The 24718-nt window shown below is 43.0% G+C and overlaps 6 protein-coding genes across 6 annotated transcripts; 3 read left to right on the top strand and 3 right to left on the bottom strand.

Annotated features, from left to right (window-relative positions):
- Positions 1-1899: 1899 nt before the first annotated feature.
- Positions 1900-3455, bottom strand: LOC119125715 (golgin subfamily A member 6-like protein 6). Its single transcript, XM_037256501.1, has 4 exons — positions 2460-3455; positions 2281-2356; positions 2076-2161; positions 1900-1994 (listed from the first exon to the last, which is right to left on the bottom strand). The coding sequence occupies exons 1-4, from the start codon at positions 3351-3353 to the stop codon at positions 1944-1946; spliced, it is 1107 nt and encodes a 368-aa protein (XP_037112396.1). The 5' UTR covers positions 3354-3455; the 3' UTR covers positions 1900-1943.
- LOC119126220 (trichohyalin) lies at positions 3394-5757 on the bottom strand. The gene is made up of 5 exons (XM_037257354.1): positions 5448-5757; positions 5276-5379; positions 5095-5193; positions 3470-4991; positions 3394-3407 (listed from the first exon to the last, which is right to left on the bottom strand). The coding sequence occupies exons 1-5, from the start codon at positions 5755-5757 to the stop codon at positions 3394-3396; spliced, it is 2049 nt and encodes a 682-aa protein (XP_037113249.1).
- Positions 5758-7588: 1831 nt separating this feature from the next.
- On the top strand, positions 7589-9668 carry natd1. The gene is made up of 3 exons (XM_037256990.1): positions 7589-7803; positions 8263-8381; positions 8451-9668. Exons 1-3 carry the CDS (start codon positions 7704-7706, stop codon positions 8565-8567), a joined length of 336 nt encoding a protein of 111 aa, XP_037112885.1. The 5' UTR covers positions 7589-7703; the 3' UTR covers positions 8568-9668.
- A 279-nt stretch (positions 9669-9947) lies between these two features.
- Positions 9948-12636, top strand: tmem11 (transmembrane protein 11). Its single transcript, XM_037256319.1, has 2 exons — positions 9948-10028; positions 11354-12636. Exons 1-2 carry the CDS (start codon positions 9982-9984, stop codon positions 11868-11870), a joined length of 564 nt encoding a protein of 187 aa, XP_037112214.1. The 5' UTR covers positions 9948-9981; the 3' UTR covers positions 11871-12636.
- Positions 12637-13018: 382 nt separating this feature from the next.
- On the top strand, positions 13019-15534 carry dhrs7b (dehydrogenase/reductase (SDR family) member 7B). Its single transcript, XM_037256318.1, has 7 exons — positions 13019-13101; positions 13662-13821; positions 13922-14040; positions 14163-14373; positions 14487-14579; positions 14673-14825; positions 14954-15534. Exons 2-7 carry the CDS (start codon positions 13665-13667, stop codon positions 15157-15159), a joined length of 939 nt encoding a protein of 312 aa, XP_037112213.1. The 5' UTR covers positions 13019-13101; positions 13662-13664; the 3' UTR covers positions 15160-15534.
- Positions 15535-15881: 347 nt separating this feature from the next.
- Positions 15882-24324, bottom strand: cramp1 (cramped chromatin regulator homolog 1). Its single transcript, XM_037256317.1, is given in 21 exon segments — positions 15882-17240; positions 17336-17481; positions 17622-17789; positions 17867-17996; positions 17998-18054; positions 18184-18326; positions 18433-18534; positions 18632-18713; positions 18778-18849; positions 18920-19098; positions 19210-19387; positions 19469-20380; positions 20469-20550; positions 20654-20777; positions 21074-21159; positions 21223-21271; positions 21471-21554; positions 21794-21947; positions 22018-22220; positions 23425-23774; positions 24155-24324. Coding segments are annotated over 21 exon segments (3465 nt in total). The 5' UTR covers positions 24205-24324; the 3' UTR covers positions 15882-17126.
- Positions 24325-24718: the final 394 nt, after the last annotated feature.

Below are 24718 nucleotides of genomic sequence, written 5' to 3'. Positions count from 1 at the left end.
GAGGGGAGCTGTCAATCATGTTTTAATGGCGAGGAGGATTGTCTGTGTTTGGATTCATGTGGCAGGTAGACAAGTATTACGCAAGAGTGGAACCATCTGGTGAGGCCCATCTGAGCAGATCTCATGCTGGTCATGTTTTGTTGTCGGGTGTCTCCGGACTTTGTGTTTGTTATTGTTCTAATTAATACAATCTCTAGGCACTTCATTAAATTCTCACTTGCAACATCTACTGAACTTCAAAGCATAAAAAGATTTCATTTAACTCTGAAAACATTGTTTTCTATTATGCTTGAAATTTATATATAAAATATATATAATAAATAGAAATATAATATATATAATTTTTCCTGCTGAGGTTGGAGATGTTAAACTAATGTTGGCGCCTGCAAAATGTACTTTTGCCTTCCATTGTCATGGAAACAAAATGTTGCTCAGAGCACCGAGGATGCAGGTGGGTCACCCGCCACGTCACGTTATGAGTTGTCGTCTTTTCCGCGACCACGCAAAGCGTAGTGTGTTGTTCTCGTGTTGTTGCATTTTGCAGTCATTGGTCTTTGCATGACTAAATAGGACATTTATTTTTGTATCCCATGCAGGTGCGCCTGGATGCTTGCTGGTGGTTGTGTATCAACCAATGATCAGTCATGAAGCCCGGGAGCTTTTGTGGGCCAGCTCAGCTCCGAAGGAATCCCACGGGCGCCCAAACACAGAAGTACGTATGTGACCTCAAACACACATTTGGAATGCAGAAAAACAGATTTGAGTTGCCTGCCACTTTTGCCAATAGAGACAGGTACGACATTTTGTTTACATCAAGTATAAATGTCAAGATAACGGCAAATAAAATATGATTGTTATTATTATTGTATAAAATATAATTTTGAGGTACATCCACAGCATGTTAATTTAATTTAATTCAATATTATTATTTTTTATTTTTACACTTTTTAGCTAACCTTATGAGCTAACAAACTGATTCCTTGATTCCTTTTCCTCTCATATAAGAGTTGTTGCAACTAAATAAAAACACCAAAGCAGATTCGTCTTCCTCATCTCGTGTAGGTTGAGATGCCTCCTCCTGCTCTTTATTTAACATTTCACTGCCCTCCTCCATGTCTGCTTAACTCAGGTTACCAAGATATCCAACACGTTTTAGTTGTTGTTATTTTGATGGAAGTATTGCTGCACAAGTAATTTAGTTTTTAAAAAAAAAAAAAAAGAAATATGATTCTGTGAAGGAGCATGAAAAGTTCACCGTGCAGTCGTATGAATGATGTATAGCATTAACAAGCAGCGTTGCTCTTTTGAAAATGTTGCCTCACATGACTAGAGCTTCTCACGTTGGAATCACAGGAAGGGAGCGCAGGTTTAATGAGGTGCGATGTTCCTCAAGAGAAATGCGACTCCATGGAAGTGAGCAGCAATCAAAAACAAGACCTTTTGCAAGGGCCATGCTGATTTATAAGGTACAAATTAATGACAGCTTTGCACTTGTTATTGAATATAAATCAAATGATTATAACTATGAAACCTGGATCATTCCAGTTAAGGATCAGGTCAATCCAAAATTGCATACGGAGCAACTGAGGGTGATCTGAGTCCATTAGATTTATGTTTGGGTGATACTGACCTGCTGTGGTGTCAAATCTGTATTACAAGTTAATCACAAAATTTTGTGTCATGCTACATCTAGTGGCAAAATATGTTCATCGCAGGTATTTTTTTAAATTATTTTTTTGCCAATATGTATTTACTAAATAGGAAGATTCAGAATTTCATTTACGTAGGCGTCATTGTGAACTCCAGGGGACAGAATTAGAAACAAAAGTTACTTTTATTTAAAAAAATGCATTTAATGTGTTCTCTATGCCAGTTGACTTGGACCCACGTGCCGTATGTTTGTCACCCCTGTTGAAGCGTCGGTAATCATCTTGAGATCAGAGTCAATCAAATAGTTTCATTCTTTCTTGGCCAGAAAGACCTTCTTTCAAACTCTGCAAGGCAAACAGAATATTGAAAAAAAATAATCATCATTTTAATCAAGGTACACTGTGTACTGCAGCATCAGATTTTACCTTTGACCTGACCGCTCGAAGCCGACGTAGAAGAGACGGTTTGTTATTTTTCTTCACTGTGTTGCTAGTATTGGCCGCGTTGACATCTGGCAAGACAATAAAATATCAAGTGTTCATGTGAACTATAAAAATAAATGTTCATCACTTCATCACATATTGAACAGTTCACGAGGGGGTTAGCCAAACAACTTTAGCATTCTCTTACCAGAATTTGCTCGAGGTGTGACTCTACTAGAAGGCAGAGTGGCAAACTTGACATCGTCAGTTAGTAACTTGACATCCTGAAAGTGTTCATCATCAGTTTAGTGTTACCAAACAATATCAAAATTATTTTTTTCCCCATAGCTTTTAAGATAGCCTTGTTTACTAGCTAGCTTTGTTTACCTTCATTTGAAACTCTGCTTCTAGTCTTTGTATTTTTTCCTTTTGATATTCCTCAATTTGCCATTTGTTTTGGTTTCCGGACTTCATCGATATCAAGGCGTCTTCGGCATGTTCTAGTTCCTCTCTCAGTGCTTTGTTGTCCTCCTGGAGTTCACTTAAGGTGTGATTAAAAACCTCCCGCTCATCCGTTAATGAGGCCTCCTGCTGTTTGCATAATTTGTCCTGCAACATCACACATCGCTGCTGCTCTTGCTCCAAATCTAAATGGAGCCTGTCGGACAAATAAAGGAGCTTTACTTGCTCCTGCATCCACTTCAGGTCCACTCCAGAGGCCGTTTCACAAATGTCCTCCTCCTCAATCGTCACCTCCTGATAGAGCTGCCACATGACTTTAGCTCTTCTTTGCAGCCTCGTTATAAGTCGCTCTAACCGCGGCGGATTTTTTATGTCCTCAGATTGATCTTTTTTATTCTCCCGCTGTTCATTAAAAACAAATATTGGATGGATGGAGTTTGCAGGATTGTCTTTCTGATATTCTTGCTGGATTTTAAAAGCAGCATAGATGAACTCCGCTTCAATGCAGGCTCTCATGATGATTTCGTGGTCCTCCCGAGCTCCGTCTTCCTCGAATTGAGTTTGTTTTAATGTCAGAATTTGTGAGATGATGAGTTTGTACCTGTAGGCCATGGTCATACTTTCTTCTTTTGGCACTAAAAATCTGAGTTGTACATTTGGACTCTTCAGGGCTGCCAACATTTTTTCGACTAGGACGAATTGTCTCTTTAAAAATTTCCCAACACTTGTGCTGTCCTCTGCGTGAGGGAGTTCAAGGTCTTCTTCATCAACGCTGCTCTCAACTCCAGCCAGGACATCACATGGGATTTTGTCCTCCATTTTGTAGGCGTCGAAAGATGCATGTTGCTGTTTTTCAGCGTCATTCCGTCCTCGCTGAAGACACGTCTCGACAGCTGCTAGTCTCCCCTCAAAGTCAGTCAATTCAATCGCGTGGCTGGTTTGAAGTTTCTCTCGGCAACTTTGGAGAATATTTAGGGCAAGTTGAAAGCGGCCGGCCAAAAGCCTGCAAAGATTTTCCGTCTCCTGAGCGAAGCGCTGGTTCTGACTGGCCCGGCTGTGAAGCAGCAGGGCGAGATGCTGGGCCGAGGCTCGGCTGTGAGTGAGCTGGGAGTTAAGACGGGGGTCCGGGTTGGTCTCGTGATCCTGGTGCTCCTCCAGTCGCTCGGTGATTTCCCGTAATTTCTCCTCTGTTACGAAAAGTTTTGTTTCAAGTAGCTGGATGGCCGATGTAAAGCGTTCCGGGTCGTCTCCTGCGGTGATGATGTACTGGTGCGATGGGCCAAGTGAGTAGGATCGGATTCTTGCGTGATGATGGTGGTTCTGGTCTCGTTCCTCTGACGTGCTGTCACTTGCGGGCTCCACCATCTCCTCCTCCTCGTGCTGGACGGCCTCCAAAGATTCCTCCTCCACATGAGAAGAGCCACAAACCTTGAGCTTTTCATTGAGTTGTGCTTCCGTCTCCTCCAAACTGTTACCTAAGACTTCCATCTTCAGCAACACCTCATTCATCTCTTGCTCCTTTTCATCCAGGAGCCTCTCAAAGCCGTTTCGTATTTCCTGAACTTCAGTTTCCCTTTGTTGCGCCTTCTCCAAAACCGTCAGCAGTTCCTCTGTGATCTTCTCATATGAATGTTTAAGATCCTGATAGTATGTCTCTTCTGTTTCCAAACAATCCTGCAACCTGCTTTTTTCCTGACGTTCCTCCGTCAGAAGATTCTGCAGCTCTTGGCATTGTTGCTCCATCTGTTCTTTTTCATCTCGATACTTTTGCACAGCAGCCGCTGAAGAAGCTAACTCCTCTCGGAGTTGTTCTCGGGTGTCCTCAATGTCCCTACTCCACACCTTAGTCAAGCTCTCCACTTGCTCCTCAGCTTGATCCAATCTCTTCTGAAGTTCTTGAGAGTGTTGCTCCGCCCTCGCCAAGCTGGCTGCCAAACTCTTCCGTTCTCTGTCCTGGCTTGCTTGAAGGAGCATGAGATGTTTCTGCAGGAGTGTCTCTTTTTGAGCTTGGGCATCCTCGTTGGTGCGGAGTTGCGTTGTAGCCTCTTGGAGAGCCTTCCTCAGCTCCTGAGCCTCATCCTGGAGAAGCTGGTGACTGTACGACTCCTCTTGTAACCGCGTCATGCGCAACTCTGACTCTTTCCTCTTGTCTTCACTGAAGCTCAGCTGGTTCTTCAAAGAGGTGAGGGAACGTTCCCACTCCATCTTTTGCTCGTGGAACCATCTACGTTCTTGCTCTAGATGGACCTGAGCGAGCGCCGTGGCATCTCCTGTCACAAGCACCTGCGCTTGTTGAGCTAAGAGCTCCACTCGCTGACGTAGATCGGCTTCCCTGGCTTCCTCCTGTATTCTCTTTTGCACCTCTATATCAACACGGAGTTCGCAGTTCATCTTCTGCAGTTGGTGCAACGCCGAAGCTGGATCTGATGATACGTTAGAATTGAGCAGAAGATCATTCTGCAATGGAAAATAAAATAAAATTAAATTAAATTAAATTAAATTAAATTAAATTAAATTAAATTAAATTAAATTAAATTAAATTAAATATTTTTTAAATAACCTTTTCGCTTAAATGAATCTCATCTTGCATCTTGATTTCATCTTGCAGTTTTCTGTTTAGCTGCTGAATCCGAGACAGTTCCATCTGTGTTTTTTCCAACTGTAGATGAAAACAACACAAATTAATTGAAATGTAGATTTTTTTTTTTCTCCCCTCCCCAAAATATTTACATCTGTCTCACCTCTTTGACAAGTCGCTCTCTGTCTTCCTCAGAAGGACGACGCTCTTGATCAGAACTGTCTTCATTTGATTGGATCACACATGATGATGAATATGGAGAGCCCACTGAATGTCATAAATACAAATTCAAGGAGTTATAAATACTATATCCAAATTTTGTAATATTCCCGTACCTTCTTCCGTTTGCTGTGTCGGATTGAAATGAGATAATGGCGAGTCAGTGCAGGGTGAGGAGGTGGGCGACAAGCTGGGAGACGACACAGAGCTTATGTCAGCAGATGTTTCCTCCATCTTTTGCTGCAGCTTGATCTCTTCTTTTGCACCTTCACAGCATGTGTTTGTTTGCGAGCCGTTGTCTTGATACTCCACTTTGTTGTCATTCTTAATATTAAGTTTCGATTTGTTGCTGTGAGGAGCATTTGCGTCCACATCACATCCGGTAGCTCTCTGGTCAAGTCTATTGAGAGAACGACTGCTCCTCATGAATGGAGTCGTAGTGAGGGAGCTGGTGTGGAGGGATGAAAAGCTTCGGCTGCTACAAAGCTGCAGAGCGGGTCTGGACGGACGAGATGATGCCCTGGAAACCCGGTGACCTCCACGACCTTGCTGGTTGGCTTTGGATGCATCGCCGTTAGCTTGTTTACCTCCAGTAGATACGGCCGCTGATAATAATGACGCCTCCTTTGAGAGAGACGGAGAGACAAATCAAATATTTTATTGGTACTTTTTCTTCTGATGAGGGAAAGTCTTAAAAGAATCTATAGTGCAGCATCTGTCTCCATTCCAACTTGGGCTCTTTGATTTGTTCAATCCAATAAACACCGTTGCAAACTGTTAAATCCAAATCAGAGCTTTTAATTCGCTTAAGCGCCATCTGACTCACTCGGTGATCACAGACACACACACACATTTAGACACACAAACATGCAATAGTAATATATCGATTACACAAAGAGGCTGTGACCGTCACATGACCTACAAACTAAAAATCATATTTGAAATTGAAGTGACCCAAATGTATGTACAAAAAAAAATGGTTGAATAACGGTAACCTACCTTTCCTCCTTTTTTGGGTGTAGGTTTGGGAATCTTGGTGTTAACCAGGACTTCAGGCCATCTAATATTCAAACAATGTGGATCATGTTAATTAAAGTTGCCAACCTTTTAAAGTACATGTAAAGGCAGTCGGACAGTGTTCAATGCATTGAATCACAGTTTCGCATCAGGTAAGTCCCATGATAAATTGTTTTTTCTTACAAATTGATAAAATATGAAAGGAATTTCAACCACAAGCAATGAACACATTGAAAAAGTTTTTTCAAAGAACACATACCACTTTCAGAAGTATAAATAAAATCTTGCACAATTTGCATTATTTTTTATGGACTTATTTGTTTACCGAAAATGTGTTGACAATTTTTTTCTTACCTTGGTGCCTTGGACATCATTTTCAGAGAATGTACTGAATGATAATCCAACTTTTTTCACATCAGAGCAGGAAAAAATGCGAACCATCAGATAATCCTTAAAATAAATGTAAAAATGTTAAGGCAAAAGGGAGATGCAGCTAAATTATTTATCCGACTGCAAAAAACAGTTGTGCTATCGCTCACCAAATGAAGGGACAAATCACAAATAGCTGTTTGGAGAAGTGTTAGACATCCGTAATCCTCGACCGAGTTGACAAACTCCATTAGTTTTGAAGAATGAGGTCAAAAGTTTAACAGGATTACTACACAAACACTTGGGGCCCATCTTCTTTGAAATCACCAAGGTTCATCATGGTGTGTGTTGTGTCTTAGATAAAGTGTCTTTGACTTTGAGTCATGGTTAATTTGCCTTTTTTTTTTAGTATACTAAACCCATCCCTTAAAACCAAAACATTTATGTAATATACATTAAAAATTATATCGTTTGTTACAATGCAGGTTCATGTATTGCTTATGTTTGTTTAAAAATACATGAGACCCTTGAAAAAAACAAATTGCATCTTAAATGGCAATCTCAATACGGCAATTAGACGATTTAGATTATTAATGCACCAAAAGGCCACCAGATGGCGGCAGTACACATTGACAGCATTGACAAGGCGTTCACTCAGTGCTTCTGACGTCATCCATTGTCTTCCTCAGTGCAGTATTTTGAATGTTATGAGGTAATAACTGGCAATGCGTCATCATCTCATCGTGAAGTCATTTCTAAGAGAGAAAGAAAGAAAAAAAAATATTTATTACCCTTTTTAGCTCCCACCCACAAGCCAAATGCGGATTGGCCGGGCGTCACGTGACCCTCCAGCTGATTTCCTTGCATGAAGTGTTTTGCTTCCCGTGTAGTCTTCACTGGAGCCATTTCTGCTTGGAAGCGCTTCTCAGTCCTGTTCACATCAATCGTCGTCGTTTTTTTTTTTTTTTTTTTTTAATCACACTACTATGGCTCATACGGCACAAGCAAATTCCTTCGACGCCAGCAACCCTCAAATCCAAGTGGAACACGACAAAAAGCGTCGACAATTTGTCATTCGATTGAACGGTATGATCAACGAGATGTTGGTAGCTCTTGGCTAATGCTAGCGCAGAGCTTGTTGTTAGTTAGCTTCATTTAGCGTAGACTTCATCAACCAGAAATCATTGGACACATGTTGTGTTGCAGTATGGGAAAACACGCATAAAAATACTGCATGTCTTTGCGATATGCATATTGCATATCATATCTATATTTTTCAATATTTTGTGCAGCCCTACTTTGTAATATTTTGTTATTCTTGAATTTGATTAATTTCTCTGGATTGGTTCTCATAGATTAAAATGTCAAATTGCATTGTTGTTATTGTCACTTGAGTTTTTCTCTGTATTTTGTCTGGTACATTTAATGTTAGTCCTTATCCTCATCATTGGTGTTTTGTCAGTGATCTGAAGAAGGACAACTTATGTCAACGAGCAAAATGGATGAATTGGAGCTAGTAACTGTGTTGACTTTGATGTCCTTCAGGGTCTCATGATCGTGCCGTCCTTCTTTATGAATACGTTGGTAAAAAGACGGTGGACCTGCAACATACTGAAGTTCCAGATGCTTACAGAGGGAGAGGGATTGCCAAACACCTGGCCAAGGTAACATTGCATTTTGTCACTTGTCATTCATTGTTGCAATTTCCTACAAGTATGCTTCTGTGAACACAGGCGGCCATGGACTTTGTGGTGGAAGAAGATCTGAAAGCTCATCTGACCTGTTGGTACATTCAGAAATACGTCAAAGAGAATCCGCAACCTCATTACTTTGAACATATTTACCAATGACCACACATGGTACCAAGAGACTCAAAAGTGAGGTATTCTTTGAAATTAAAGACTGAAATGTTACAAAGGACCTTCCTCCAGGCATTGTTTAAAGGAGCCAGCTGATCTCCTTGAACGGAACTTTGATGCTGACATGACTTGGTCACATCTATTCACAACAAGGGCAATCTCCTTCAACAGATCACCAATCAGCTGAGTCCAATGTCTCTTATCAGACAGAAAGGATTCAGGATGTGAATGACTTCTTCACCTGTATGTAAACAAATGTCATTTGATTTGCGCTCAGGTAGAAGTCAGAGCTTGTAAGGGGTCTGCCACTTTGTTTTTATTCATAATTGTTTGACAGAATTCACCTTTTCATGACGTTTGTTTGAACTCCCCCCCTACTGCCATTTTGTGTTGATGTGGTAATATTTCAATAATTACTCACAATGAGTAATAATGAAAATTGGCAGCATACAAAGTAAATGATGCAAGACAACCTTCCACTATTTTAATTCAAAGAGATCAGAAATCTGTGCAAATGTCACGTGTGCAAATGGACAAACCAGTATTTAAAAAAAAAAAAAAAACAATAGCTGCATTGAGGACATTTTTATTCAAGTTCAACCACATCCTTTGTTTATTCTAGAGCTTGAAACTGGATGGCTGAAGTTTACTCACTACGTTCCTATCGTGTGTCATTTTCTTTCTTTGGCACCGCAAACAATCGTGCTTTAGGATTTCACAATGATAGATATCATTGTGTTAGGGGAAAAAAAAAAATAAAAATCCCTGAAATGTTTCACTGTGGTTTTCCCCTAGTTTGGCTCCTTTGCTGTTGACAATCCGTGTTGAGGAGAAGCAAACCTCAGGAAATTCCTTACACTCTGTCAGAACTATGTTGGGCTGACTGACTGCTTTAAATGCAGAAAACACTAGTTTACTGGGTGGAAATCACCTATTAATAGGCAATATTTCATTTCTTGTTTATATGTATGTATGAACAGTATGTGTACATTTTCTTGAAAGCTAAATGACGAAACCATTTCAAACATTCACTTCACTGTGAAAATGTTTTGTGCTTGACACTTTATTGTATGAATAAAGTAATAAAATATACTAACATGAATAAGGTCACTATTTATTTTACATGATTGATTATGGTAGATGTACAATGCATAACATCATGAATTCGAATAATCATATTTCCGCTCAAATACGCTACATTGAATGCGTCATATGTATTTTCTTCTGACCTCGCGATACGTCAACGTGATCATGATAAATACGTACGAATGACGCATGTTAATGCATTGTGGGAAATGTAGTTTAATTCCGCTAGGAGTTTCTGTAAGTCACTTTCCGAACACTACATTACCCAGGACGCCTTATGGCGCCATACGTCACTTGCCACAACGGCTCTATCTCCATCATGGCGTCGCTGGGAAGGAGGCGCGGTGTCCCAGTGAGCAGGGAGAGGTCAGTTACTTCACATCTTTCACGTTCTACCAAAATGTTTCGCTCATATTGAAACGTTTGTCCGTGTCACCTAACGTCAGACAAATAACGTGTTTATCTTTCAAATATGCAACGAGAACCTCACGAAGAATTTTATCTAATGCTTAGCTAACATTAGCATGCTAACTTGCTAACGTGTCTGCTAGCCAGTGTTAACAAGGAAACCATCTAGTGGCTCATGTGATGTTTTGGTTATTTCACATCAGCCGATCAGCGACTGGGAAAGTTGTCATGAATTTTGCGTTTGCGGGGAGGTTCGCAATAGACTTTGCTTGGTGTGTTTTGCCTCGAATATGCTACGGTTTCCCACTGATGACATGGAACCTTCTTCCTAACTTAGCTGGCCAATCACCATAAGTTTCTTCCATGCTAGAAGCCAGTTAGCCTCGCATGGGTACACTGTGTCCTGTGTGTTACGACAAGCTACCTGTTGCCTATCTTATCGTAACAACCTTGAGCATTCTAGTGTCGTTAAAGTTGATTTAGAAATACTTCCATGTTGACCATGTACTGTTTATCTGCGCAGAAGTACTGCCATGAATAATGAGGCAAATGTAAATATTTATTTGCAGCAATCATGTCTCTGGTATTCAACGCTGCAAACTTATTTTATACCGTGACCACGATTCTAACTTGAAACACTCGTCTCTCCAATCACCTTTCTGAATTTAAACGAATGGAAATGCCTATCATCTATTCCAGTGGCCCAGAACGCCAACTAATTGTTTTTGAGTTATAAAAAAATGGCACTGGGCACCTGTATTGTGCTTTGAATAGCATACTGTAAATACATAATTTAAAGGAATGAAAGCATGAAACATTTTGGACATGATAATTCAGATGGCATTGCTGATTTTGATGTATGTGCCTCGGCCACCAGAGGGCAATATAATGTGACTTACAAACTGCGTAGATTTGATGATGAAACGCAGAAAAGGAATGCTTCATTAACTCCCTATTGTAAAATCGCGACATGATTTCTTAATCTATTGTGCTTTTTTGAAGTATGATAGTTTAGACATTTTTTTTCTCCCACTAAAGTATGAGAATTGTACTCGTGACGAAGCCATACCAGGGGACTCAGTGAAACCGAATCATCCGAAAAGCAAAGCGATATTTATATTCCACAATTAAAGCTTCTACTAAGAACTCAAGGCAATACAAGTGTCCTAATATAGGCTTGGCAACACTCGGACAAGCTGGGGCAGTGTGAAGCCATCAGACATTCCAGTGTATACATTGAGTGGTGTTTAATTCTTCGGTCGTCATTGTCACCCTTTCTGCAGGGGAGTGATGGCGGCGACCGACTGCTACATAGTTCACGAGATCTACAACGGGGAGAACGCGCAGGACCAGTTTGAGTATGAGTTGGAGCAAGCACTGGAGGCCCAGTATAAATACATTGTTATCGAACCCACGCGCATCGGCGACGAGACGGCACGGTGGATTACAGTGGGCAACTGCCTGCACAAGACGGCCGTGTTGTCGGGGGCCGCTTGCCTCCTGACGCCGCTTTCACTGCCTCCAGAATACACGCGTTACGTGGCGTTGCCAGCCGGCGCCCTCAGCGTGGCCTGCGCCGCCCTCTATGGGATTTCATGGCAGTTTGACCCCTGCTGCAAGTACCAGGTGGAATATGACAGCCAAAAACTGTCGCGGCTACCCCTGCACACACTCACCTCCTCCACGCCCGTGGTCTTGGTGCGCAGGGATGACATCCACAGAAAGAGACTCCATAACACGATAGCGATGGCCGCGCTGGCGTACTGCGTCAAGAAGATCTACGAACTCTATGCTGTATGAGTGCACTCTGAAGACCATTTAAGAACCGACAGGAAAATGAGATAAACCTACAAAAAAGAAGAATAACAGCAAACCTATCCACAGTCTGGTGTGTGAAAAGTGGAAGGTCACAATGGGGCCCACAACACTTGTGGTGGCTGCTTTGAACTTTGATCAGAGGGATATAGTTAAAACTAGAAGGAAGTTGTTTTTGTTTTTTTCTTCCCGCATTTGTTTTCTCATAGTGACAACCACAGCACACATGTTCTCTGTATTACCTTTGCGCCTCCTTCCCTGCATTCTGACACTTGACCTTTGTGTAAAGGCTGAAGCTGCGTGGTTGAGATGGACACGTGTGATTTGAGCTTGACCTTTTCCCCTCGTAGTTTTACTGTACTCCCTTACTTGCTGATCAGTACTTCACCTTTCATTAAACATTAGGCTATTTGAAAAGCGTGCTTCTCTCTATCTGACTTTTTTTCCCCAAGCAAACAGATAATAGTCCAGCCATGTTTCGCAGTATTGTCCAACACTGAATAGCGTGACAAGTCGACCTATCAATTTCCGTGTCTTGAGTTGTGTCAGATGCCGGTATCTGCTGTACAGAGATAAACTTAATCCATGCTAAAATATGTTTTCCATGTCCAGATGTACAATTCTGATCAAATCCTACTTCTGACCTTGCACTCGCACACCAAATTCAAGTCAAAACAAATCAGCTTTGCCTGATTTTTGGATTCTCATAAAAATGTTTTGTTGATGTTTTCGTCAAAAACGACACAAGACATCAAAAAAATATCTGACGAAAACAGCAGCTGATTTAATGGAAATGTAAACACCTAACATTTAAATTGTGCTTTAAGCAATCGTTTTGGACTTTTTCTTTTGTTTTTAGTTATCTATTAAAGGTGCAATTTCAAAGAGCAGGACCTACTCGACTGAAAATAAATTATGTTCACCTTTCAATCGCAATTGTATTTGAAAATAATGCAAACTCTTGGAGCAGTGTAATACTCTTTGAATGTGTAATTTCATTTTTTCAAGCATATCTTTCAGAACCAATAAAATATAAAACAAGAAGAGTCAACGTTTTTTAATCGTGCGTACACGTAAAACTAAATAACACTTCAATTCCCGTGAGCCTTTGCGAGAAACAACCCGGAAGTAAATTGCGTGGGTGTGTTATAAAGGAAGTGATTGTGTGTTTGAGAACAGTATAACTCTGAAATCAAGAAAAGCGTTGCAAACCAAGGTGAGTACGTACTGCATTGTTATTAATCTTTTCTCTATAGCGGAGGGATTTTGCAGCTTCTGCAATTTTATGTCAATGTTGAACGTTTTCTGTCATAGCGATACTGTGGCACGGTAGTCACGTTCGTCATACGACGATACTAAAAGTTACGACGGAATAAAGTAGACTGAGGTATAATATGGCAAGTGGGTGCAATTTAATTGCACGGTCTGCCCTCTAGCGGACATCACATAGAACCAATTCAGTAAATTGGAGAATTTCCTTCAGCACTATTAATTGACTTCTACGCAACCAGCATCATCAGACAGGCCTTTTAAAAGACAATTCAAGTATTTATTAATTTTTTTCTAATAAGAGACACCATGTTTAGAATAGTAAAGAAGAGTCACGAGTTGTTAATTTACATCATAGGGAATAAATAAGGTGCCAAGTGTATTTTTGGACCCTGTTGTATAGTTGATTTTTGGTTATTAAAACTAGGCCATATTTGTGTGTGACAATTTTACAGCCATTCAGCCATGGACTTGCACAAATCTAAACAATGATATTACTGTGTGTAGGTGATGGAGCGTGTCACCGGAGGAGGAGCGCTACCGGCATTGCTCCTCGCAAGTGTGGGAGTTTTACTTCTCTATCGTCTACTTGGCCGACGACGAGGCGGAGCTTCTCTCCAGGATGCAGTGGTGGTCATCACGGGCGCCAGCTCCGGATTGGGCAAAGGTCAGCTGAGCTTTCTGGTCATATCTTCTCAACTTCAGCTGACATAACGACTTTATTTATATTGAGCTTGCTGGATTGTTTTTTTTCCCCCCTCTTGTAGAATGCGCACGTGTGTTCCACAGTGCAGGGGCTCGATTGATACTGTGCGGTCGAGATGCAAGTCGACTGCAGCAGGTGGTTGAGGAGCTGAACGCAAGTGCAAAGGATGGAAAGCAGCAGGTATTCAAACACACTCATTCGGGACATCTGCAATTCAATTTACTTGTGCCTCAAACAGCTACATTCAATTAAAAACTTGTCACAGCTCGTGGATTAACCGGCTTTCTGCGTTCAACGTGCAGACGTACGTTCCCAGCACCGTTATCTTCGACCTGAGCGACACACACTCGATGGACAGAGCGGCGCAGGACATCTTGAGGTGCTACGGGCGAGTGGACGTCCTCATTAATAATGCCGGAATCAGTTACCGCGGCAACATACTGGACACTCACCTATCGGTTCAGAGGGATGTTATGGAAACAAATTACTTCGGACCAGTTGCTCTTACGCAAGGTCAGTGAGGAGGAAGTTAGCTCGGTGGGCTTGTGGTTGGTTAGCACGTCTACTGTGTGTTGTTAAGCTGGACAAAAGTTGCCACAAGTTAAACTTTTTTCTCCTTTCATCAGCTCTTCTGCCTTCCATGGTTCGCCAGCGCAGTGGCCATATTGTTGTCATAAGCAGCGTTCAGGGCAAGATCGCTATTCCATACCGATCAGCCTGTAAGTTTTTTTTATTCTAATTTATTTGAAATGTTTTCTCCCTATTTGGAAACAAACTAAAACAATGTTTTTCTTTGTATCTTGTGTATTTAGATGCAGCGTCCAAACACGCCACCCAGGCCTACTTTGATTGTTTACGGGCTGAGGTGGAACGTTACGGGATTCCAGTGACTGTCATTAGTCCGGGATACATCAGGACAAATCTCTCCGTCAATGCCGTCACGGGAGACGGCTCAAAGTATGGTGGTAAGGTTTCTTAATTTGGCATTCCTAAACATATGTAATTGGATCTAGAGAAGAAAAAAAAAAGTCCGTTATCAGGTGCCATATTTTAGTAGACTTGACAAGTTTTATGTCTTGTTGCTATTTTTTAGTTGTGGACACGACCACGGCGACAGGTCGGGATCCAGGAGATGTCGCTCAGGCAGTTCTGAAAGCTGTGCGACACAAGAGCAAAGATGTTGTTTTGGCGGGACCTTTGCCCACGGTGGCCATTTATCTCCGCACGTTGTGGCCCACCCTCTTCTTTAAACTCATGTCCTCCCGTGCTCGTAAAGAGCACAAAGCCAAAAATACTTGAACCGTTAAAGGACAAATACGGTGTTGCTTGTCTAAGAAATACACCAGGAAACCGGTGAGTAAATAAAAGTTTTTGTTTGTATAGTCTTTCCTCATTCACGTTTATTTCTGAACTCTACATTATGGGCACTGAAAACAATGATACATTTCTGAGCTATTTCTACTATTTTATCACAAAACCCCTTTATTTATTTTGTACTAAAATGAGCAATTGTTGACTATTTTCCTCTACTTATTTCAGAGCTTATTTTAAACCATAGTTATGTATTAATTTATGTGTATGTAATAAATTTATAGTGATGCTGCATTTGTGCACCTAAACATTTTGGAGCTTAGTTTTTGCAGACAAAAAAAAACCCAACTTCAGACATGAACCTAAGAAAAATAAAATGTATTATTCACGTTTCCAATTTGAATGTTGCAATTTATAAATAAAAATGACCTCACTTTGCTGTGGTAAGAAAAGACACAAATACAAAAGAAAGCTTTTTTTATAGCGAACTTTTAAGCACAAAATAAAAACACCTTTAACCAATGAAAATTTTTAACAGGTTGTTCCATTCTTAAACGTAGTCTTAAGTTAAAGAGAACCACTTTTTAGAAATGTTAACAATAAATATTCCAAATAACAATTTACATTATGTTACAAAAGCGCAGCGAATACTGGAATCACCATTTGTACAAAGAAGTCCTTCAACAAAACAAATCAGAATTTTCTTTAACAATAAAAATCTCACTTTTAAATGTTAAGTAAATGTTAAAATAGTGCTTTCTCCTTTTCCTATTTCCCCACATTCCTGCAAACAGGATATTTCAAATCCAATCAAGTGAAACAACAAATTCACACAACGCTTTGCTAAACCACTCGTTGCAATGACGACGGACTTTTGAGATGTATTTGCAGGAAATGACTGAGCACCAAAATGGGGGGAAAGTGTCGGTCGGTCGGTCCGTTTCATAAAATCAACATACAAAGAGCAGCCTGAGATGAAAACTGCGGTTGCTCTTTATAGTGACTTTGGCACAAGTGTTCACTTCAACTATCAGTCCATTTTTCAACTGTGTTCAACACAACCAATCCAATGTTATGTAATGAAAGGTAAATATGTTGATTACACATCTCTGTCAAGTTAATTGGAGTGCTAATTTAAAAACGAAAATACGTCTATAGAGTAAAAATGATTGTGTATTGGTTAAATTAAAAGGTTGCAAATGTGAAGCTATAAAATGTACAGCTCTTCTTTCAATCAGTTAATGCAGCCAGATATATTTTTTTCATCAGATACAATTAGGTCATCAAGCAGCCGGATATTTACAATGATTTCAAATATCATTTCAGCACCAAATTGAAATGAAGTTAAACTTTCTACTGACCAAAGCTGCCATATTGCATACTGCCTTTAATTAATACAAAAAATAAAAACGGAATTCATGCTGCAAATATTCACTAAACTGCTCAAACGGAACGGATGGAGAAGAAATAAATGTGAAGTAAAAGGCAACTTCAACAGTAGCATGACCGGGATTTCTAGTGTTGAATTGTTTTGTTTTTAACAATCACCTCGATTCAACGGCCAAACATCTTTTTTATGAGCAGTCTAACTAGGCATTTTGGCAGATATGCACATTTTAGGGCACAAACGTAAAAAAGCAGGAAAAGACAAAAACGGTTCAGTGACATTTTTGTTCAGATATGGCAAAGTAATTTCCTGTACATGAGGTTGTGTTTTGTTAACGTAAGAGTCTTTTAAAGGGACTTTTTTCCATCTCATTGCAAAAAAAGTTCAGTGAAGCCAGCGTGTCTTTGAACAATGTGGCTCTCACAACATGAATTATTGCACTTTAACAAACGGGGCAGGGATGGCTTTCGGTTTGTGGTCTATCGCCGCAGTTGTCTTTGATAGCAGGTAGAATGCGCTCACTTGTTTTGTCCAGATGGCGTCGGCGACGCTTGCCCCGCCTCCCCCCTCAGGGTGGTGGAATCGAAGGCTCGGCCACGGCGAGTTCCTGAGCCAGGTCGTTGAAGCGTGCAATGTAGTCCACGCTGCTCTCGCTCATCATGCAGGCAAGCTGAGAGTCCATCTGCGGGCACATAACATTTGAAATGCACAATATAGCCTCAAGAGATGTTTATTGTGAGCTGAGGGGAAAAGAAAAAAAAAAGTTGAAACACATACCTCTGCCACATCAGGGAGCCCACGTGACTGAAAGGAATCATGGGAGTTGCAGTCAAGCAGGCTCGGACCCAGCAAAGCTGTGCCACTGGAGGGGCCGGTGGGGGTGAGGGTGCTCCGCCTGCCCTTATCAGAAGACACCATGCTAGCTGGAAGGACATGACATCAGGGCACAACATTACAAGAGGATGTCATCCCATTTGTCTCGCGCTAATACAAATATCTACTTGAACTAATATCCTGAACCCATCGTTTGAGAATAACTACTTTAGAAGATCGACAGACTCACATAGGAGGCATCCCAGAGTGGAGTCTGAGGAGTCACTGGGATACCATTGCGGGTCGTGACTGGGCGAGGGAATCCATCCTCGGGACGGGCTGACGGAGGGAGACGAAGTCAGCAGTTTGGAGCCGTCGCTGCTACTCAGTTTAGCTGAGGAGAGCGCCGCCTCCTCACCTGTATCACCACAACCAACAAATCATTTATGCAATGCTTCAATTATTGCTATTTAAAAGTAATTCTCATTAACGCACCATAGTGGGCAGAATTGATGGCCAGCTCAATGATGGAGTCACTGATGTGTGTTTGATTCTCTCCTGGGGTCATAGCTTCCTCAGGTGGGCCCGGTAGAGAGATGTCCAGTAATGAGGCCACGCTGGGGGGGGGAAAGGAGCGAGTCTCCACCCCCTGTTACTCCGGGAGATGGCGGCGGCAGACCATTCTGTTGAAGAAACACCGTTATTGTTATTTGCAGTGACCTCATTTCTAATATTTTTTATCAATGAAATTTCCAATGTCCAATTAGGATCCAGTCGTGTCAATCTAATCTGTCAAGGTGTGTTTTTCTGACCTCAGAGATATTGTGCTGGAGGAGCTGAGGGTCCGGGTCAGCGTCAACAATCGGAGCAGGGGCCACCAGCGCAGGAGAATCTGGCTCCCGACGAGGACTTCCTGGAATGATGCCTGCAGATTTTGCCGCGAGGTCAATTGCACCTGGGGGGGGAAAAAAAAAGAGGTAATGTGAAAATAGGTAAGTGTGCCGGAATTATATTGTTGTGTTTACATGTATGCACATAGTTAAAAACCACGAATGACATACTGGAGAGTTGGCTGGCTACTGCAGCTGAAGAAGCAGCTTTGGACGGTAGAGGGAGGGAGCCAGGGGCAAGCCGGGTTTGAATTGGCCGGAAAGATCCAGTTCCTGAGGTAGAAAAACAGGAAGTGAGCGGGACAAACAATAGTTGTCCCAGTGTGACTCAGTTTGGTTTGATAAATCCACAGTGAGAGTCATTTCCAACCTGTGGCAGAAGAGTTGGAGAGGATGGAGAGGGAGCAGACGTGCTGGGACGTGTCCCCTGTAGTTCGCGGTAGGAGAGTTCGCTATGGACGAGAACCGAGCGGCTCAGCTGGTTGTCGGACGTTCAGATCGAGAAGACAAACTCACCTGAACGACGAGCGGCTTCCGGAGTTTGTTTCGAGGTTTTCTTGGACGCGAGAGGAAAAGATCGGACTGCATCTGTGAAAAGGAGAGAGTTACAATCAATAGGACTGCATAGAACCGCCGGCTGGGAATGCACACGTCTTACACTGATGGAGTCGAGCTGCTGCTTCAGGGCCAGCTCAGCCTCTTTGTTGGGGGAGAACATTCGATTGTGGCGGGAACTGTTCGGGGGGAGGGTGGTGGGTACTGCAAACACGTTGCCCTCGGCGTCACTGCCCGCTGCCCCCGATGAGCCCAGCAGAGAGCGGGGAAGGTTGCGTGCACCTGAGGAGGACGCCATTTTATGTTGTGCGGTATTTGACATGAAGAACGGCAATACAGTAGAAAAGGGAGTGACTTCAAATCCAACCCGCTGAAGATTTGATCTACTGATACCTGAGCCTCCAACGTTTGGCAGGTGCAACTTGGCCCCTCGGACAGAGGCGGGCTGCCGGCCAAAACTGGGGCTACGGACCCCAGCAATGGGACCTTTTCCCGGGGGTGTGAGGGCCTGGTTTTGATTCTCCTGAGGAGTCTTGAGGGGTGACGTGGCTGTGGAACAAAGCTCCGGAGCCTGGAGGTGAATGCATGGCGAGAAGCATCAGACATGCTGCAAGTTTTGCCGCCAGTGCGTAAAGAACCGCCAAATGCCTACCAAAGGTTTTGGGTTGACCTCTGTGGTGACCAGTCTTAGCAGACAGCGTAGCACTCGTTGTTTCCCGTGCTGCGCTGACGCTTGCCCTTTTTCGTGAAGGTCCGAGCTGGCCTGCCACTCGTACTCCAGCTGCAGCTTGCCGGGCTTCCCGAACATTAAGTACAACTCTGCCAGCGTGACGTTCTCGGCGTCGCGGATGTTCCAGCCTTCACCTCGGATCTGCTCGACGGTTCGTTCTTTGGTTGCGGGCGGCGAGCTCTGCGGCGCTCCTTCCTCTGGGCTGACCACGGAGAGCTTGGCTGGAGCGGTCTGGATGGTGTCCGAGGAGGAGTTTGCGCTCAGCTCCTCCTTGCACGGGTCTTGCGAGTTCTCTGCGGCACCACATGATGCATCTGTCGTTTTGGTCCCTGCTAGGCCTCCACAGGACTCCACGCTAGCAGTGCAGGTTTTGCTCCCCTCAACAAGTCCTCCCTCACTTGCCTCCTCTCTAAGAATTCCCACTTGCTGAGGAAGTGCAGATGGAGATGGCCTCTTCTCCTCTACCTTGGCAGAAGCATCAGGTGACATCTCAAGACTGGGAGGCTCTGTTTGACCAGTGTCAGTCTGCGGGGTCACCAAAGCGGTTGACGCCGCGCTTCCTCGCCCAGATTTGTTGTTTGTCCGTGAAGTTGGAGCTGTGTGAATACCCCAAATCTGGGCGGCGGGTAGCTCTTTGGCATTGGGCCGGGCTTTGCCACTTTCTTGCCAGTGTACCGTGCACGAGGCCTTGGAGTGTACCACACGAGCCACACCGGGTAGCGTGGTGAGGGAGCTGCTCTCGGCCGGGAAAAGGAAGAGCTCCTCGGGCGGGGCTTTGGTTGGAGAAGTGGCGTTGGACACCTCTAAAGCTTCCCTTTCCATCAGACTTTTTATCTAAAAGAGCAGAGTTAAGGAAATTTACTAGACTGTGAAATTTTTTGCAGATTCCTAAAACAAGGTCTGGTATCGTATTGACGGATACAATTCTCTGGTCGTGATAGGCCCACTTCTGCTTCAGGTACTCGATGAGGCTGGAAACCTTTCTGTGAAGTTCCACCACCATCCTGGTACGCAGAAAAACACAGTTATTAATTTATAGCCAGATGCTTTATTTGCTTCATGGGAACTTACAGAAAATGAAATCCAAATAAGGTGTACGTTACTGACCTGAGGCGAGGGTTGTGCGCAAGACTCTGAACGCGGGCCCAGGAATAGTTGCTGCGTGGCTGAAGCTCCACCGCCACCTTCAGGGGTAAACGCACCGGCTTCTGGTCCTCCTCGTCACTTACTCCTGCAGGGTCGCGAAGAGCAGAGTGTGACAAAAAAATATGAATACCGTTGATAATCTGACAATTCATATTCATCGGTGCAATCACCTACAACGTCTCCCTGTACAGCCTCTTTCTCCTGTGGTGTTACTATGGCAACACCAACAGCCCCCTCATTGCTATTGTTATTGCTAAAAACCCGCCAATCAAAACCCGGCGCCTCATGATTGACACACTTTGCATTTTCACCAGCTTTGTTTGTTTACAAAGCATTTTGCCCATTGCAGCTGTGTGTTTGTGTTTGTGTGTGCGTGCTCACCATCCGGGTCACAAAGTTTCTTCAGCGCACGACACATGGGTGCTTTAATTCGCAAGTTCCTCCCTTTGGAGCGCACAGTGGTGGCCCTGCTCAAACAGATGGAATAGTAAGAATTGATCGGAGCTATTTTACGTGATGACGCAACTCACCCTTGTTGGATGAGTTCATTCAGCTTTGCCACATTCTTGTCATCCATGACTGTATGAGACCAAATGCAAAGTCAAACAATTGTTTGTTCCTGCAGAGCAGCTTTCCCAAAAGACCAAAAGGTGTGTTTGCAAGGAGGAGGGGGGGTCGGGGTGGAGCAGGTTGTTTGCATGCCGTGTTTAATTGCATCCCTCGTGACCCCACAGCCTCAAAACATGTTTGAGGAAAAGTGTGCAGAACTTTTACTTACGCCCTCCAACTTTTTTGCGGAGCTCGGCATAGCAGATGAGACCGTACAGCTCCTGAGAGGATTTTTTCAGCACTCGAGTATACACTGAGGACGAGAGGAAAGGGAGAGTCAGATGAGACGTACGACATGCAAAAATAAAAAATTGACAGTAATCATGGAGGACGTGCAGTGAGGCACACGAGTGTCATGGCCGAAACACTTTCCTAAGCAGCAGGTGGTGCTGTAATCCCATACATTTAAGACAATTCGAAGCGTCAACTTAACTCAATCTGTTTGGGATAATATTTGCCCTTTTTTTTTATAGACAAGACAAGAAAACGTACCGTTAGCAAAGTCAATGTGCTTGGAGATCTTGTGCCATGTGCGGTAGTAGAAATGGCGGACTTGCTCCTTGTTTTTCACCATGTTAGCTGGCTTGCCTCTCTTCTTGTACTTCATGGCGATGTTATTCTGGATGGCCTCGAAATCCTTGCCATGCTGTAGAACGTTAACGATGTATAGATGAGAAGGCCCCATTTAATAAAAAAACAACAGTTCCGCCTCCTACCTCATAAAGCCCTTCGAAGAAACTGTTTTTATCCTCCGCGCTCCAAGACTCCCACTGCCGACGAGCTCGCTTTTGGTTACCAGCTTGCTCCTCCTTCTCGGTGGATCCTTGGCCCTTTGTGGTCTTGGAGACTCCCCCAGAAGATCCAGCAGCAGGTCCAGATTGTCCCAAAGCACCCTGGGAAGATGAGCCATTCTCTGCACCTGGAATACACAGGGCAGTTACACATCACCCAAGCTTCTAACAAAATGGTGTATTTGTGTGAGGTTGTCAAAGCACGAAACCTGCAGAGACTTTTATACTGGCGTTTAGTTTTGGCAGAGAACCAAGAAAAGTAAACCAGTTTTTCTTTGGCCAATTCTCTGGCACGCAGATCCAAAATCAACTCCGGGTGGGCTCCGATGGCCAAACGTAAAAGCACAATTGTGCCAGAAGGTATCAAAACAAACGGAGAGGGAGTTGTTAGCTTGCTGCGCATCTCAGAGACACTAACCTTGATGCGCCTCGCTCTCTCTCTCTCTCTCTCAAAATAGATGAGCTCAAAAATAGCATCAATGTACATAGCTTGGTCAATTAATGATATCTGTGAAGTCCTGCAAAATGATTTATTTTTGCCAACAACTTAAGATATAAGACAATTTATGATGAAGCTTTGGCTACTTCACTGTCAATACAAATTCATTATTATTGTGAAAACGTAAATCGACACTAACTAGCTATACAAAGAAAACAAAGCTTTGCTTCAATTGGCACTGTCAGAGAGGCTTTTAACTTATGTATTGTTATTTATGGGAGAGTTTTTTTAATAATATTTCTGTTGCCTTATTTAGTAACATGATAGGAAACTCAAATCTTAGTTTGAGGGATTTCTACAGGACTACAAACTACAACCATAGTAGCGAAAATTGTTACATCTGACAATCAAAACTGCATTTTCATCGCAAAGACATTTTTTATTGGCACTTTCACTTGACCTGCGGGTCAGAATGTCGCAGTTGCACTGTGGATATTTTGGTTTTACGATACACATCAAAAATGTGGCTGTAAAATTATCTTTAGAATCTGCAAATGTGCGGCATGAAAATCCAGCAGTCACGTATTTTTTTTTTCTTCCCAAGATCGTTTATGTTGCCAGATAAAGACACTGCCTTTATCTTTATATGACTATCATTCTACAGACAGACACCTTTTGTTTGAGTGGAAATAATAAGAGTAAAATCTTTTGACTGCTTTTCTCATGGCCCCCCTCTAACATGTAGTCTCAAACTAGTGGGGTGACAATGCAAGTTTTGGGTCACTGTGACTTGTCATGGATATTGTCAAAGCAGAGAGCATGTTCGGAACCAGTCCAAATGGACGGGATAAAAAAAAAAAAAACACTTAAAACAAATTCCCGTTTGCTGTTACCTTTCGATTTGGCCACGCCATGGCCGTTGATGGTCGAGCCGATGGAATCCTTCCGGATCCTTTTGCTTGGAGGTCGAACGCTGGACCGGAGAAAATGATGTTGGTCGTGACACGGGGTACTGGGCTCCACCGAGGGATGGGTCTGTTGGCTGGAACCCGATCCGGGTTGAACCGAACCGGGGCTGAGAGTAGCGGGTGCTGGATTAAGAATTTCCACTCGCTCGTCTCCCTTTGTACTGCGCTCCTCGGTCGCCTGCTCTCCGCTCTCCTCCTCGTCGCAACCGTCGGCTTTTCTGGACGGATTCGCCGTCCCATCGACACCGATCCCCTCCCTGGAGCCCGGTGTCATGCTGCCACAACACACAGAGTCCAAAAAGACACATGAGGACTAAGGCGATGAGCAAAATTAACTTCTAAACACGACGTTTGCTGTCTCTCAACATGGCCGCCGCTGTTTGTTTCAAATCCCCTCTCCAGTCCCGACAAAACAACACAAAATATATTCATTTACAGCAATCAAATAAATTTAACTTAACCACCGACACATCCCGCGAACGGCTCGGGGTGTTTACTAGCCTCCCCAGCGTTTGATTTGGCCAATATTAAGGTTGAATATGAACTAAATTCAAATGCAAGCGCTTTTCAGTTTAGCGCCCTGCAGAAACGACAACGAGAACCCGTCGGTGCATTCGACCTCTATTTAAAGTGTTTCTTCTAAACACAATTTTACCCAATTTCATGATCTTCGGAAGTGGGCGACGTCTTCTTTCTCTTCACCATGGGTATGACCGGTTCGACTGGCAATAACTGATCAAATTGGGCATAATAAATCCACCACGGTGTCGTCGCTCCCTGCTGCTCTGTCGTTGTCCAGCTTCAACTGAGACGAACTCAGCGCAGTTCCACTGTTCTCTATCGGTAATATACTCAATGCTTCGATAATACAACTCATCAAAGTTTTCGACCCAACACTAGAACGTCATATTTGACCCATGCCGCCAACAATATTACTCACTCATGCGGTCATTTGTGCTTATTTGCCACGATAATACTTTAATAAACCTTAGTGCACTTCACACGTTTCTACGTCACTGTCTACACGTGCAGTATATAAATCACATCTATTTCATATATATCATGTATTTTATTTTTTTGCTTTGGTGATTGCAATGTCATTTCTAATCGTAATGTTGACACAGTTATATTCCTGTTTCGAAATCAAAGGGAGGGCTATGTGTGTGAGCATCATGTATTACATTGGTATAGTTACAGTGGTACTGATTCCTAAAGTACA

Source organism: Syngnathus acus, chromosome 8 (assembly GCF_901709675.1).
Source record: "Syngnathus acus chromosome 8, fSynAcu1.2, whole genome shotgun sequence".
Classification (NCBI taxonomy): Eukaryota; Metazoa; Chordata; class Actinopteri; order Syngnathiformes; family Syngnathidae; genus Syngnathus; species Syngnathus acus.
This window is presented reverse-complemented; position numbering and strand designations above follow the sequence as displayed.